This window comes from Bufo bufo, chromosome 1 (assembly GCF_905171765.1).
Source record: "Bufo bufo chromosome 1, aBufBuf1.1, whole genome shotgun sequence".
NCBI lineage: Eukaryota > Metazoa > Chordata > Amphibia > Anura > Bufonidae > Bufo > Bufo bufo.
In genome coordinates this window covers 665,035,303-665,051,845 of record NC_053389.1, presented here as the reverse complement: position 1 = coordinate 665,051,845, position 16,543 = coordinate 665,035,303, and the positions used below count along the sequence as shown (strand labels likewise).

Here is a 16,543-nt window from a genome sequence, read left to right as displayed (position 1 = left end):
TGGATGTGATATATGTGCTGCTCCTCTAACAGCTGCAGTGGGAATCCATGTTCCAACAGTTCAAAACCGGGATGGTTTCCAACACTTGCCACAAATGCATTTTGTGTTTTTTCATAATGGAAGGTTGTGATGTAGGACATATTTTCTGTGGCAGTGGAAATAAGCACCTAGTAACACCCTGCTGAAACACCTCTAATGTGTTCAGCTTCAGTCTATTACCTTATCATCAGGTGGTGGTATATAGAGGAGCTTGTCCAGTCGCCCTGGCCGCAACAAAGCATCGTCTAAAACATCCGGTCGGTTTGTTGCTGCAACAACCATCACGGATCTATTGAGAACTTCCTTAAACTCCAGCTGAAATGCAGAGGGAAAAACAGCAAAAAGAATTGACAATAAAAGGGGTTGTCCAGGATTAGGAAAAAAGGGCTTTCTCTTTTTCAGAAACGGTGCTGTTCTGGTTTCGCAGTTCATTGAGCAGTACCAGATGCATCACATGGACAAAGGTACAAACAATTAGAACAAGTTCACACTTAGCGGTGGTGACATAGCAAAATGTTGCCATCGTTTAGCAGTAATCATTATTTTATTTTTTTAATGAAAATTACCATGAGAATTAAAAAAATTCCCTTAGGGTACTTTCACACTAGCGTTTTTCTTTTCCGGTGCTGAGTTCCGACCTAGGGGCTCAAATCCGGAAAAGAACTGATCAGTTTTATCCTAATGTATTCTGAATGGAGAGTAATCCGTTCAGGATGCATCAGGATGTCTTCAGTTCAGTCTTTTTGACTGATCAGGCTTTTCAGAAAACCGTAGCATGTTGTATTTTTACCTCCGGCCAAAAATCCAGAACACTTTGACTGAATGCCGGATCCGGCCTTTTTCCCATTGACTTGCATTAACGCCGGATCCGGCGCCGTGTGTTCCGTCAAACCGGATCCGGCTTTTGCATGTTAAACCCGAAAAATGTGAAAAAAAAAGTTAAAGTCCATAAATGGCGGATCCGTTTTTTCCAATGCATTTTTTCATTGTGATCAAAATCCTGATCAGGATTCAAATGTAATCCATTTTCACACGTTTTTCCGGATCCGGCAGGCAGTTCCGGTGACTGAATTGAACGATGGATTCAAACAACGCTAGTGTGAAAGTAGCTTTAGTGTACACTACAATTTACAACCTAGATATGATTGATGCTTGAAGTTACAGGCCCAAACTGTGACACTACGCTACTGAGAGAAACTGATAACAGTTAGGACTTCTGTTATCAAGCCCAGTGTGATGACAGTTTTCTGGTGTCAAAAAGACACGAACTTTTTTGGTGAATGGAGAGCTGACTGTGTATGCGCAGTATGCTCTCCATTCACCGCTATACAACGTTCATAGCAGTGAGTGGAAAGCGGCATGCTCCCCTTTACTTTGGGGGCTCCCTTCTGGATATAAGAGCAGGTCCTGCACGTATCTAACATTAATGTGATATCCTAGTTATATTCTAGTGTCTGAGATGGGAATACCCCTTTAAATATCAAAAAGAGGGATCTGATGAGCAAGAATGTAATAGCCCTGTAAATGAGTTTAAAGAAGTTTTCTGGGATTTTAATATTGATGACCTATCCTCAAGATGGCGCCTATATAGCCATCGGGTGCCTGCTGTTTCATATAGCAGGTACCCGCAACTAATGTCGGCATTACCACCGATCGTGGACATTTAATCCCTCAGATGATGTGGTTGAATGTGACAGGAAAAGCCGGAGCCTGTACTTGGCTTCCAGGGTCATTATCCGTACATCCCAGTTCAGGCCAGCAGGCGGCAGCACTGAACTGGCATATAGCAATTTCAGTACAAAATAATGGAACAAATTCCATTATTCTGTACAAGTTGCAATGTGATGATTGCAAGTTGTGGTCTACTTGGGGACCTAACAAAATTAAAATAGTAAGTAAAAAAAAATAAATAAATGTTTGAAAAATATAAAAAAATATATATATATATATATATATATATATATATATATATATAAAAATTCAAATTAACACCATTTCCTCAAAAGCAAAATAAATGAATTTAAAAAAAATATTTGCCATGTGTGAAAACGCCCGTACTATTAAAATATAAAAAAAAGTTATCCCATACGGTGAATGGCCGACTTGCCGTTTTTTTTCAACTCTATCTCCCAAAAAAATAGAAAAAATATATAAAATTGATCAGAAAGTCATACACACCCCAAAATGGCATTATCAAAAACTACTGATCGTCCCGCGTAAAAAATGAGCCCCACAATCCTCAATAGACATAACTATAAAAATAAGTTATGGGGGTCAGAATATGGCGTTTTTTAAAAAAAAAATTTTTTCCATTATGAAAATGCAAGAAAAGCTATACATATGTGGTATTAAATGGTGGCATTAGATAGTACAACTTGTCCTGCAAAACATAAACCCTCATACGGCTATGTGAACGAAAAAATAAAAAAGTTCTGGCTCTAGGAAGGCAGGGAGCTAAAAAAAAAAAAACGGAAAATTGCCGCATCAGGAAAGGGTTAAAGAATGGCGCAATTGTTTTTTTTTTTTTCCAGTTCCACCCCATTAACCCCTTAAGGACCCATGACGTACCGGTACGGCATGGTTCCCGAGTCCTTAAGGACCCATGACGTACCGGTACGGGGTATCGCTGCGTTTGTATCGACCGGCTCTATAAAAAAAAAAAATCACATGACCTAACCCCTCAGATAAACACCATAAAAAATAAAAACTGTGCTAAATAAACAATTTTTTGTCACCTTACATCACTAAAAGTGTAATAGCAAGCGATCAAAATATCATATAGCACCACAAAATAGTGCCAATCAAACCGTCATCTCATCCTGCAAAAAATGAGACCCTACCTAAGATAATCGCCTAAAAACTGAAAAAAATATGGCTCTCAGACTATGGAAACACTAAAACATGATTTTTTTGGCTTCAAAAAAGAAATCATTGTGTAAAACTTACATAAATAAATAAAAAAGTATACATATTAAGTATCGCCGCATCCGTGACAACCTGGTCTATAAAAATATCACATGATCTAACCTGTCAGATGAATGTTATAAATAATAAAAAATAAAAACGGTGCCAAAACACAGCTATTTCTTGTTATCTTGCCTCACAAAAAGTGTAATATAGAGCAACCAAAAATCATATGTACCCTAAACTAGTACCAACAATACTGCCACCCTATCCTGTAGTTTCTAAAATGGGGCCACTTTTTTGGAGTTTCTACTCTAGGGGTGCATCAGGGGGGCTTCAAATGGGACATGGTGTCAAAAAAAACAGTCCAGCAAAATCTGCCTTCCAAAAACCGTATGTCATTCCTTTCCTTCTGCACCCTGCCGTGTGCCCATACAGCTGTTTACGACCACATATGGGGTGTTTCTATAGACTACAGAATCAGGGCCATAAATATTGAGTTTTGTTTGGCTGTTAACCCTTGCTTTGTAAAAGTAAAAAAAATATTAAAATGGAAAATCTGCCAAAAAAGTGAAATTTTTAAATTGTATTTTCCATTAATTCTTGTGGAACACCTAAAGGGTTAACAAAGTTTGTAAAATCAGTTTTGAATACCTTGAGGGGTGTAGTTTATAGAATGGGGTGATTTTGGGGTGTTTTCTATTATGTAAGCCTCGCAAAGTGACTTCAGACCTGAACTGGTCCCTAAAAATTGGGTTTTTGAAAATTTCAGAAAAATTTCAAGATTTGCTTCTAAACTTCTAAGCCTTGTAACATCCCCAAAAAATAAAATATCATTCCCAAAATGATCCAAACATGAAGTAGACATATGGGGAATGTAAAGTAATAACTATTTTTGGAGGTATTACTATGTATTCTAGAAGTAGAGAAATTAAAACTTGGAAATTTGGTATTTTTTTTATAAATAAAAATGATTTTTTTTTTACTTCATTTTACCAGTGTCAAGAAGTACAATATGTGACGAAAAAACAATCTCAGAATGGCCTGGATAAGTCAAAGCATTTTAAAGTTATCAGCACTTAAAGTGACACTGGTCAGATTTGCAAAAAATGGCCAAGTCCTTAAAATGAAATAGGGCTGAGTCCTTAAGGGGTTAATAATTCTACTGGCTTCCCAATACATTGTATGGAATATTAAACGGTACCATTAGAAACTATAACTTGTCCCACAAGAAACAAGCCCCATAAGGCTTTGTGAATGGAAAAAAAACAATATGGCTTTTGCAAGGCAGGAATAAAAATAAAAAATAAAAAAAATGAAAATGGTTGTAGTGGGAAGGGGTTAAACAAAATATTTTATATCTTTAATGTACACCAAAGGGCCTGATTTACCTTTGTTATTTAATCAGCAGGTTTTTGGAGATGTTACTAAAATGGTTACATAGAAAACAGGATTTCCCACTGTTTTCTTCCATATTTAAAAGGGTTCTCTAGGCTTTTAATATTGCTGGCCTATCCTCAGGATCAGATGTATGAGGAGACGGGATGTGCACACTGCAAGTCTGTACTAAAAGCTCGGGGAACCCCTTTAATACAGAAAAAGTGCCGCACAAATGTCACAGAAACACAAGTAACTGACTAGCTCAGTGGTTACAGTGTATGAAATGTTCATTGTATATCTGAATTCTGCAGCAAAAAAATAGCAAACATGGGGAAAATACATAAGACCAACCAGACTATCAGAAAAAAAAACTAGATTTCTTCCCTATTGTTTACTGACCTCTTCATTGTGGCAGTGCTCAAGATCACCCTCCAGAAGTACTTGTCTTCCCCTGCGTTCAGTTACCTTCAACCCAACTCCATCAAGTTCATTTAGTAGAACCGAAAGAATTCTCTCTTGGACACCAGACCCTGCTCTGCTTTCTGTGCGACACCCCACAATTGCATCAATCTCATCTAGAAACACAATGGCTGGAGTGCTTGCTCTTGCTTGCCGGAAAAGCTGTGTAGGTAAAAAGAATCATGCTACATCTCAGAGAAACCACCTACAAATGTCTGTGGACATCTGTCAATGTCATTAAAAGGGTTATGCCATGATTGATGTAAAAAATTGAAATCAGACATCAAATAGTACATGACAGTCTCTTTTTTTTTTTGGAACAAAGCTAAAACTGAATGTGATACCCAGACCCAAACTTCTTTACAGAATAAAAAGCTAGCATTTTGTAATTATAAAAAAACCCAGAGCAATGAAGATAAGGAAATCTACAAGATTAGGCAGAGAGAGGCCAAGCAAGTTATAAGAACTTCTAAAGCGCAGGCAGAAGAAAAACTAGCTCAGTCTATGAAAAAAGGGGATAAGACATTCTTCAGATATATAAATGAAAAAAGGAAATTAAAACAAGGAATAACTAAATTAAAAACAAAGGACGGAAGGTATGTAGAAGAGAATAAAGGGCTAGCCGACTGCCTTAATGAATACTTCTGTTCAGTTTTTACAAAAGAAAAAGGAGAAGGACCTCCACTAGAAAGAATGACTATTAAATCATTTGATGCATGTATCTTTACAGAGGAAGATGTTCTAAGTTTGCTGTCTAAGGTGAAGACAGATAAGTCACAGGGGCCTGATGAGATACACCCAAAATTATTAAAAGAGCTTAGTGGTGAGCTGGCAAAACCGTTAACAGATTTATTTAACCAATCATTAGTAACAGGAGTCGTCCCGGAAGATTGGAAATTGGCAAATGTCGTGCCCATTCACAAGAAAGGTAGTAGGGAGGAATCGAGCAACTATAGACCAGTGAGTCTGACATCAATAGTAGGCAAATTAATGGAAACCCTATTAAAGGATAGGATTGTGGAACATCTAAAATCCCATGGATTGCAAGATGAAAAACAACATGGGTTTACTTCAGGGAGATCATGTCAAACAAATCTTATAGATTTTTTTGACTGGGTGAATAAAATAATAGACGGTGGAGGTGCAGTAGACATCGCATATCTAGATTTTAGTAAGGCTTTTGACACTGTCCCACATAGAAGACTTATCAATAAACTGCAGTCATTGAGCATGGACTCCCATATTGTTGAGTGGATTAGGCAGTGGCTGAGTGACAGACAACAGAGGGTTGTAGTCAATGGAGAACATTCAAAACAAGGTAATGTTACCAGTGGGGTTCCACAGGGATCTGTACTGGGACCGATTTTGTTTAATATCTTCATAAGTGATATTGCAAAAGGCCTCGCTGGTAAGGTTTGTCTTTTTGCTGATGACACAAAGATATGTAACAGGGTTGATGTTCCTGGAGGGAAACGCCAAATGGAAAAGGATTTAGGAAAACTAGAAGAATGGTCAGAACTCTGGAAACTGAAATTTAATGTGGATAAGTGCAAGATAATGCACCTGGGGCGTAAAAACCCAAGGGCAGAATATAGAATATTTGACACAGTCCTGACCTCAGTATCTGAGGAAAGGGATTTAGGAGTAATTATTTCAGAAGACTTAAAGGTGGGAAGACAATGTAATAGAGCAGCACGAAATGCCAGCAGAATGCTTGGATGTATAGGGAGAGGTATAAGCAGTAGAAAGAGTGAAGTGCTTATGCCGCTGTACAGAACACTGGTGAGACCTCACTTGGAGTATTGTGCGCAGTACTGGAGGCCATATCTCCAGAAGGATATAGATACTCTAGAGAGAGTTCAGAGAAGAGCTACTAAACTAGTACATGGATTGCAGGATAAAACTTACCAGGAAAGGTTAAAGGACCTTAATATGTATAGCTTGGAAGAAAGAAGAGACAGAGGGGATATGATAGAAACTTTTAAATACATAAAGGGAATCAACTCGGTAAAGGAAGAGAGCATATTTAAAAGAAGAAAAACTACCACAAGAGGACAGTTTTAAATTAGAGGGGCAAAGGTTTAAAAGTAATATAAGGAAGTATTACTTTACTGAGAGAGTAGTGGATGCATGGAATAGCCTTCCTGCAGAAGTGGTAGCTGCAAATACAGTGAAGGGGTTTAAGCATGCATGGGATAGGCATAAGGCCATCCTTCATATAAGATAGGGCCGGGGGCTATCCATAGTATTCAGTATATTGGGCAGACTAGATGGGCCAAATGGTTCTTATCTGCCGACATATTCTATGTTTCTATGAACTAGTCCTTTACCTCCCATAGATCTTCCCATTCATTGCTCCAGTTGCTCTGCTAAATTTATTTTAGGCTGGCAGCTCGGGGATGGGGGTCCTTTCTGCTGTAGCTCTTTCCCTGTAAGGCCCCTTGCAGACGAGCGTGTCCGGATAAGGTCCGGATGCGTTGCGGCAAACCCGCGCGAGTAGGTACGCAATTGCAGTCAGTTTTGACTGCGATTCGGTTCCGTTAATCAGTTTTTATCGTGCGGGTGCACGCGCGTGATAAAAAAACTGAATGTGATACCCAGACCCAAACTTCTTTACAGAAGTTCAGGTTTGGGTGCAAGGTTGTGTAGATTGTATTATTTCCCCTTATAACATGGTTATAAGGGAAAATAATAGCATTCTGAATACAGAATGCATAGTACAATAGGGCTGGAGGGGTTAAAAAAAAAATAAAAAATTATTTAACTCACCTTAATCCACTTGTTCATGCAGCTGGCATCTCTTCTGTCCTCTTCTTTAGGACCTTTGATGACGTCACTGCGCTCATCACATGGTCCATCACATGATCTTTTACCATGGTGATGGATCATGTGACGGACGATATGATGAGCGCAGTGACGTCAAAGGTCCTTTTCCTGTGCACAGCAAAGAAGACGAAAGAAGAGAAGCCGGGCTGCGCGATCAAGTGGATTAAGGCGAGTTATATTATTATTTTTTTTTTTTTAACCCCTCCAGCCCTATTGTACTATACATTCTGTATTAAGAATGCTATTATTTTCCCTTATAACCATGTTATAAGGGAAAATAATAATGATCGGGTCCCCATCCCGATCGTCTCCTAGCAACCGTGCGTGAAAATCGCACCACATCCGCACTTGCTTGTGGATGCGGTGCGATTTTCACGCAGCCCCATTCAATTCTATGGGGCCTGCGTTGCGTGAAAAACGCAGAATATAGAACATGCTGCGATTTTCACGCAACGCACAAGTGATGCGTGAAAATCACCGGTCATGTGCACAGCCCCATAGAAATGAATGGGTCCGGATTCAGTGCGGGTGCAATGCGTTCACGTCACGCATTGCACCCGCGCGGGAAAACTCGCTTGTGTGAAAGAGGCCTAACTGCCATAGCTTCTAACAAAAGATAGGGCTGGTGGCAGTTGGAGTTTTAAAATGAGCATGTGCGACCACCTCAGTCAGGTGGACAAGAAATAAGGAAAATAACAAACAGCAGGGGGCTCTATACAGATATATTTAATTGAACTATACCAATTTTTTTTAATCATATGCAATTACTAAAGTATTCAGATCCAGGTGCTGGTTTAAAAAAAAAATCTAATATTTTTGTGGCACAAACTCCTTTAAGTGAAAAAATCAGGAGGCAAATCTGCTTCAATATTCTATATTTAATATTCTTACCTGTGCTAAAGTCTTCTCCGAATCCCCCACATATGGAGAGAAAAGATCAGCACCACTAACTGAGAAAAACGAGCAATGGCAGCTGGTGGCCACAGCTTTCACCAGTGTGGTTTTGGCACATCCCGGAGGCCCATATAGTAAAACGCCTTTGGGCAGCGTTAATCCCATCCTCATGAAAGCATCAGGATACTTCATGGGCCATTCAATGCTCTAGAAATAAAGATGAATTTGCATTAAGCTGTACCCAGTTATCACTTTTAACCCTCCTTATCAGTAGTCATAATGTATTACAAGACTACATAGATGCACACATTGCAGAATATACTGTAATTATGAAATACCACTATTTACTCCCTGCCAAAACAACTGGGTTAGAAATGGCTGAACTTTCCTTACAGTGCTGTGTAATGGAAGGATACCTCTATTAATGTCATTTTTCCAGATAACATACTTAAAAACATGAGTGCAGGTATACCAGAGCCCAAATCCTATAAACAAGCCCAGAAGTGGAAGCATCTGACGGTTCTTTGGATTTCAAGATTTTCTAGCCGTGGAACATGGGTATAGTAGAGTTTACTCTTCAATGCACTGGAAGTTGGTAAATATATTTCCGTTTTTTTGTGCCCTTAATCCACAACTCAGTGGGGTAGATTTACTAATCCAGTCTAAAATGTAGACCGCATTAATCCAGTATAAAACTGTTCTAGATTTATCACAATGGCTTTGCGCTGTATGACTAAATGTCTAAACGGATGTGACGTTTTGCATGAAGAATGCACTAGATTTCTGCACACAATGCGGCAGATTGACGCCTGAATTTTGGAACAGTTTGCACCAAATAAATCCTATACATGCCTTGCTCTACACTTTTTAAAGTTTTCCAGCTTTATCCAACAAGGGCTTCACGGAAAAAGGGAACATGACTTAAAAGCAATGCTATGCTCCAAAAAAAAAAATGCACCAAAAATTAACGGCATTTTTTTTTTTTGGTAAATTTAGCCAACAATTAAGTGATGTAATGTTAGAGTAGACAATCTAAAGGTGTGGCAGATTTATCATCAACCACTGTGATAAATCTGGCACAGTTTACAGCTGTCTAGGTTTACACTGTCCAGACAGTATCAGTAAATCTGTCCCAATATGCCAATATTCAGACACAGCCACAATGGTGAATGTCGGCCAATTTATACTATTGAGATGGTCCCAAACAAAATTTGCCAGAAAAGTGGCGTATGTGAGTGCACCGAGCCAACTTTATCTTGCGTTTTAGATCATGCAGCTTTAAAAAAAATAAGAAGAAGCAAAGAGGAGTCATAAAATGTGTCCATTTCTTTTGAAGGGGCTGTCAGAGTTAATTTTATATGCAGGGACAGTAATTACAGTAATGATTAAAAATAAATTATACTTATTGCCCTGAACTCCCTCCATTCCTGACCCCTCTGCTGCTGCAGCTATGATGTACTACTGGATGCTGGAGCCAATCACTCGCCTCTGAAATATAAGGCAACATAACTAATTACGGTAGCTTCAGCAGTCAGAACATCAAAGGCTGTTGAGGAAGTCAGAGGTAGTTCAGGACAGTAAGTATCATTTTTTATTATTACTACTAGAACACATCCCTGCCAAATTTTTTGAAAACATCTCAGACACCCCTTTTGAAAAAAACAGTAGCACAAGGAAGAGACAAGTGCCTAAGATATATCATAACACATTCTTGCGTAATGTCTCTATGTTAAAGGGTTTCTGTCATCAGAAAAATCGTTATGTAGCTGGCTGACATTAGCGATGTGCTAATGTCAGCAGAACATAACTGTATGATTTATAACTCCCTGCCTGCCGCCGTTCGCGCTAAATAATGACTTTTATAATATGGAAATGAACCTCTAGGTGCTAGTGGGGCGTTGCTCTCACCGTTTGACACGCCCCATGTAAAGGTGATTGACATCCTCGGTCTCCTCTGTGCCCTGCAAATCCTGCGGCGTCCATTTTAGTATGAGGCGCAGTGAATAAAGGACGGCAGCAGGCAAGCTTCCTTCTCTCACTGCGCCTGTGCCTCATACTAAAATGGACGGCGCGGGATTTGCGGAGCACGGAGGAGACCGAGGATGTCAATCGCCTTTACAAGGGCGTGCGAAACGGTGAGAGGACAGAGCCTCTAGGTGCTGCAGCAACGCCCGACTAGCACCTAGAGGCTCATTTGCATATTATAAAAGTCATTATTTAGCGCGAACGGCGGCAGGCAGGGAGATAAAAGTCATACAGTTATGTTCTGCTGACATTAGCACATCGCTAATGTCAGCCAGCTACATAACGATTTTTCTGATGACAGAAACCCTTTAAGAGACTGGTTATTCGTTCTTTTTTTGAGTAATAGATTCAACAAAATGCAGAACAGGAAGGGACACAGCCAGACACATTTTTTGTACCTGTTTTAATAAAAGTTTAATATCTTCTAGGCCACCAATTTGGTCCCAAGACACTGGCTTAAACTCCACCTGTCCAACAGCACTACGTGCAGAACTAGGTTGGATCTTTTTGAAAGCTTCATAAAAGTGTTCTCTTCTTACTTGGTTTACTTGACAGTCCTGAAATGGAACAGAATTATTAACACAGCTTTAAAATGATCCCCAAAAGACAAAGTTAAAGATGAAACACACTTTTCAACTTTTTAAGCAACGTCAGCGTAGTATTTTGGTTTTGTACAAATTTAGATTGTAAAAAGGATTTGAGATAACTTTGTTAGATAGCTTTGACCGAGGTCTCAGACCTTAAATAGCCTGTTAGGTGATGCAAATTTGAAAGTTTTATAAATACCCAGACTGCTCTAACCTTGTCCCAAAAAACAGCAGCCATTGGTTCTTCTAAGCAGCCGCCTAACACAATAATCCTACAAAGCAGGAGAAGGCTATGAGATAACGAAATGTTTCCAGCTTGCTGTTTCCTCAGTTTGAAATGTAATTAAGAAATTGCAGTTAACAGGAACAGTGGAGGTCAAGAAGTCTGGAAGACCAAGTAAAATTTTAGAGACAGCTGCTCGTAGGGATGCTAGAAATGCAAATCAGAACCCGCGCTTGACTGCAAAAGACCTTCAAGAATATTTAGCGAACTCGGGAGTTGTGGTACATTGTTCCACTGTTAAGTGACACCTGTACAAATATGGCCTTCAAGAAAGAGTCATCAGAAGTAAACCTCTCCTGTGTCCTTAACACAAAATTTAGCATCAAAAGTTTGCAAAAGAACATCTAAATAAATCTGATGCATTTTGGAAACAAGGTTAAAATAGAACTCTTTGGCCACAGTGAGCATAGGTATGTTTGGAAAAAAAGGGCACATAATTTCATGAAAAAAAACACCTCTCCAACCATTAAGCATGGGGGTGGATCAAGCTTTGGAGTTGTGTTCAGTCAATGGCATGAGGAACATTTCACAGGTAGAGGGAAGAATGGATTCAATGAAATTCCAGCAAATTCTGAAAGCAAAAATAACAAACTGTAAAAATGCTGTTGCTGAAAAGAGGATGGCTTCTACAAATGGATAACACCTGAAAATCCTACAATAGACTATCTCAAAAGGTGCAAGCTGAAGGTTTTACCATGGCCCTCACAGTCCCCTGATCTGAACATCATTGAAAATCTGTGGATGGACCTCAAAAGAGCAGTGCCTGCAAAACTGCCCAGGAATCTCATAGAACTGAAAATCCCTCAAACAAGAATTTAAAGACTCTTGGCTAGCTACAAAAAGCCTTTACAAGCTGTAATACTTGCCAAAGGGGGTGCTACTAAGTACTAACATGCAGGGTGTCCACAGTTTTGCTTTGGCCCTCTTCTTTTTTTGTTATTTTGAAAATTTCAAACATGAAAATAAAAAATAGTTTTTGTTTAAAATACAAAGGGAATGTGTCATCTTTAACGGTATGCCTTTTGGAGATCATTTCAACTTCAACTTGCTTTACTGTTCACAGTAACAGTAATTTTGACCAGGGGTGCCCAAACTGTTCCATGCCACTGTATATATATATATATATATACAGTCTTGTGAAAAAATTAGGACACCCTTTGAAAGCATGTGGTTTTTTTGTAACATTTTTAATAAATGGTTATTTCATCTCCGTTTCAACAATACAGAGAGATTAAAGTAATCCGACTAAACAAAGAAAACTGAAGAAAAGTCTTTTCAAGATCTTCTGTAAATGTCATTCTACAAAAATGCCTATTCTAACTGAGGAAAAAGATAGGACACCCTTGCCCCTAATAGCGAGTGTTACCTCCTTTGGCTGAAATAACTGCAGTGAGACGGTTCTTGTAGCCATCTACCAGTCTTCGACATCGGTCTGAGGAAATTTTACCCCACTCCTCAATGCAGAACTTTTTCAGCTGTGAGATGTTTGAGGGGTTTCTTGCACGTACAGCCCTTTTCAAGTCACCCCACAGCATCTCAATGGGATTCAAATCTGGACTTTGACTTGGCCATTCCAGGACTCTCCATTTCTTCTTTTTCAGCCAATCTTTGGTTGATTTACTAGTATGTTTTGGGTCATTGTCATGTTGCATGGTCCAGTTCCGCTTCCGCTTTAATTTTCTAACTGATGGTCTCACATGTTCTTCAAGCACCTTCTGATACACAGTAGAATTCATCGTGGATTCTATGATGGTGAGCTGACCAGGTCCTGCTGCAGCAAAGCAGCCCCAAACCATGACACTTCCACCTCCATGCTTCACAGTTGGTATGAGGTTCTTTTCTTGGAATGCTGTGTTTGGTTTACGCCAAACATGTCCTCTGCTGTTGTGTCCAAATAATTCAATTTTGGACTCATCTGTCCAAAGAACATTATTCCAGAAGTCCTGGTCTTTGTCAACTTTATCGCTGGCAAATGTCAGTCTGGCCTCGATGTTTCTCTTGGAAAGCAAAGGTTTCCTCCTTGCACACCTCCCATGCAAGTTAAACTTGTACAGTCTCTTTCTGATTGTAGAGGCATGTACTTCTACATCAACAGTAGCCAGAGCCTGCTGTAGTTCTCGAGATGACACTTTAGGGTTTTTGGATACCTCTTTTAGCATCTTGCGGTCTGCTCTTGGGGTGAACTTGCTGGGGCGACCAGTCCTGGGCATGTTGGCAGTTGTTTTGAAAGCCCTCCACTTGTAGACTATCTTCCGGACAGTGGAATGGCTGATTTCAAAATCTTTTGAGATCTTTTTAAATCCCTTCCCAGACTCATAGGCTGCTACAATCTTTTTTCTGAAGTCCTCTGACAGCTCTTTTGCTCTCACCATGGTGCTCACTCTCACTTCAACAGTCAGGAGCACACCAAACTAAATGTCTGAGGTTTAAATAGGGCAAGCCTCATTCAACATGCAGAGTAACGATCTACTAATTATGTGCACCTGGTGTGATATACCTGTGTGAGATCTGAGCCAATTTAAGAGGGAATACATGTGAGGGTGTCCTATCTTTTTCCTCAGTTAGAATAGGCATTTTTGTAGAATGACATTTACAGAAGATCTTGAAAAGACTTTTCTTCAGTTTTCTTTGTTTAGTTGGATTACTTTAATCTCTCTGTATTGTTGAAACGGAGATGAAATAACCATTTATTAAAAATGTTACAAAAAACCACATGCTTTCAAAGGGTGTCCTAATTTTTTCACATGACTGTATATATATATATAGAGAGAGAGAGAGAGAGCACCTTTGTGTCACTAAGTTTGTAAGGTAATTACTGCAAGTTGAATTGGTGAAATCATGTTCTAGCTACAACATTTGATGAATATAAAAGGGGTTGTCCCACAATTACATTTTTTTTCTATTAGATCAGACCAGCACAAAATTTTTTCAAGTGGAACCATATAAAAGTAATGCTCTTGTGTCTACGTATTGCTGTTACACATTTGCTGTGGTGGCCTCAGGTATTCTTTGATTTCCTCTCAGAATGTCCACTTAATGTGTCCAGGATTGGTGGTCACACATGCTCAGTCCCATCCTCCAATCCTCATGTACTCGCATGCAGAAGTATTTTGGGCAGGATTTATCAAAACTGGTGTAAAGGAAAACTGGCTTAGGGTGCCCATAGCAACCAATCAGATTTTACCTTTCATTTTTCAGAGCTCCTTTGGAAGATAAAAGGTAGAATCTGATTGGTTGCTATGGGAAACTAAACCAGTTTTCCTTTACACCAGTTTTGATACATCCCCCTCTTATATGTACAAATCTTGTCCTGGCAGACATGGCTATATACATAGTCAATTCCTTAGTCAAGTTGTTCCTTGTGAAATTAGCAATGCAGGTGCCCAGTGTAATGGGTCCTATGTATTAACACTAAACTTGCCCTTTATAGAACTCATGTGCTTACCTCATGGGCTTGAAGCACCACTTGCATGGTAGCATCTCTGCAAAGGGCTGTAAGATCAGCTCCTACATAACCCACTGTCATATCAGCCAAAGCATCTATGTCCACGTCCCTGTGTACGGGGATGTTTGACGTTAGTACTTCCAGTATAGCTCTTCTCTGGCTTACTGTAGGAGTCCCAATAATGATCTGGATTGAATAAAGCAGGCACATTATATTACACAGCAGAGAATGGACAACATATTGATAAGGGTTTCTAGCACTATTTTTAGTGTCTTTTATCATTTCTTTTAGTCTCTACTTACAAGAACTACATTTAGTCAGTTCATAAAGGTGAAAGGGGGCCCCGAGATGATATGAAATATGAGCAAGGGCTCATGTCCGTTAAGTCCCTGGATCCATACACAGGAATGGATATATGAGGCACTAAGGGTAGTTTAATTTCTTATACACTGTTATATATAAATGGGGAAATAACTACCAAGAAATAAACTCATTTTTAATTTGAGGTCTGGAAGATTAATCCATAGTAAATGTGAGATCAATGGGGGTCTTAGTACATGGACCAACATTGATCATGAGAAGTGAGATCACACAATTGCATAAACTGTTCCTTCACACAAATCCTAATATGGGAACAAGGCAGATGGCCATACCACAACCATAGTAAATCCTGTTATGTGTGAACCGAAGTATTCTGATCATCTGATGTATCTGACCTGCACAAGGCATAAAAAACAGGTAAATTAGAAAGAATTAAGCCTTTTACAAGTATTTTTCTTGACTGGCGCCATCGTTCTCAGCACATAGTAAAAAAAAACTATTTGGCTACCTCGGCCAGTAATAGCCCTTCCATATGACAAACTTGCAAAACTGCTTGGTTTCCTCATGTGTCCCTTTTCTCGTTTCTTAGGCCACATGCACATGTTCCATATTACATGCAGATTTGTGTGCATTAAATTCAGTGTTTGGTCAGTGATTTACTTCAGTGATTGTGAGCTAAAACCAGTAGTGCTCCCGTCCTGCGTTTTTGATCCGCACATACTTCTGGCTCACAATCACTGAACAAACACAAAGCCCTCATTCACTTTTCCGTGTCCATTTAATGTCAGTGAAAAAAAATCTGTCCATGTTTTATCTGTGAAGAATCCATGTTTGGGGGGTGGGGGGTGGGAAGCACCACAGAACCATTAATTTTAATGACACATTAAAATTAACTTTGGACTCCAACTGACCTGCTTTCATTCATTTCAGGTTATTTTTACGGACAGAACAACATGGTAGACTAACATGTTCATGTTTGCCAAAATACAAGGAAATGAACAGAAAACAGGTCAATTGGATAGGATTAAACTTTGGACTCTTTAAAGTAAATGTTAAAGTTTGCCTCATTAAAGTGAATGGAGAGAAAACATTTTCTCAGGCATTTTAACATAAACCCTTAACGGTTAGCCCAGAGCTGAACATAGTGTGAACTGAGCCTTATGTACTTATCATATCATATGAAATCAATAATGATGTGCTTCATGTATATCAAAATGTGCAGCAAAAATTGCATAGTGCTATGTGATATTAAAGGGAGTCTGTCACCACATTTGAGCATATTAGACTGATCAAATTGCGTTATATGTGCCACCCAGAACTTAAAAACGGTACCTTTGTTGTATCTAATGGAGTTTTCTTTCAGCCAAAAATAAACTTTTA

General features: G+C 39.2%; 1 protein-coding gene across 1 annotated transcript in view; it reads right to left on the bottom strand.

The window, feature by feature from the left end:
• SPATA5L1 (spermatogenesis associated 5 like 1) overlaps window positions 1-16,543 on the bottom strand; it is a 46,369-nt gene that overhangs the window by 5,371 nt on the left and 24,455 nt on the right. The window contains exons 3-7 of the mRNA XM_040414027.1: window positions 14,843-15,028; window positions 10,926-11,084; window positions 8,500-8,709; window positions 4,723-4,944; window positions 220-354 (exon numbers count right to left, since the gene is read on the bottom strand). Of these exons, the coding sequence (XP_040269961.1) occupies window positions 220-354; window positions 4,723-4,944; window positions 8,500-8,709; window positions 10,926-11,084; window positions 14,843-15,028 (912 nt within the window). The remainder of the gene's footprint in view (window positions 1-219; window positions 355-4,722; window positions 4,945-8,499; window positions 8,710-10,925; window positions 11,085-14,842; window positions 15,029-16,543) is intronic.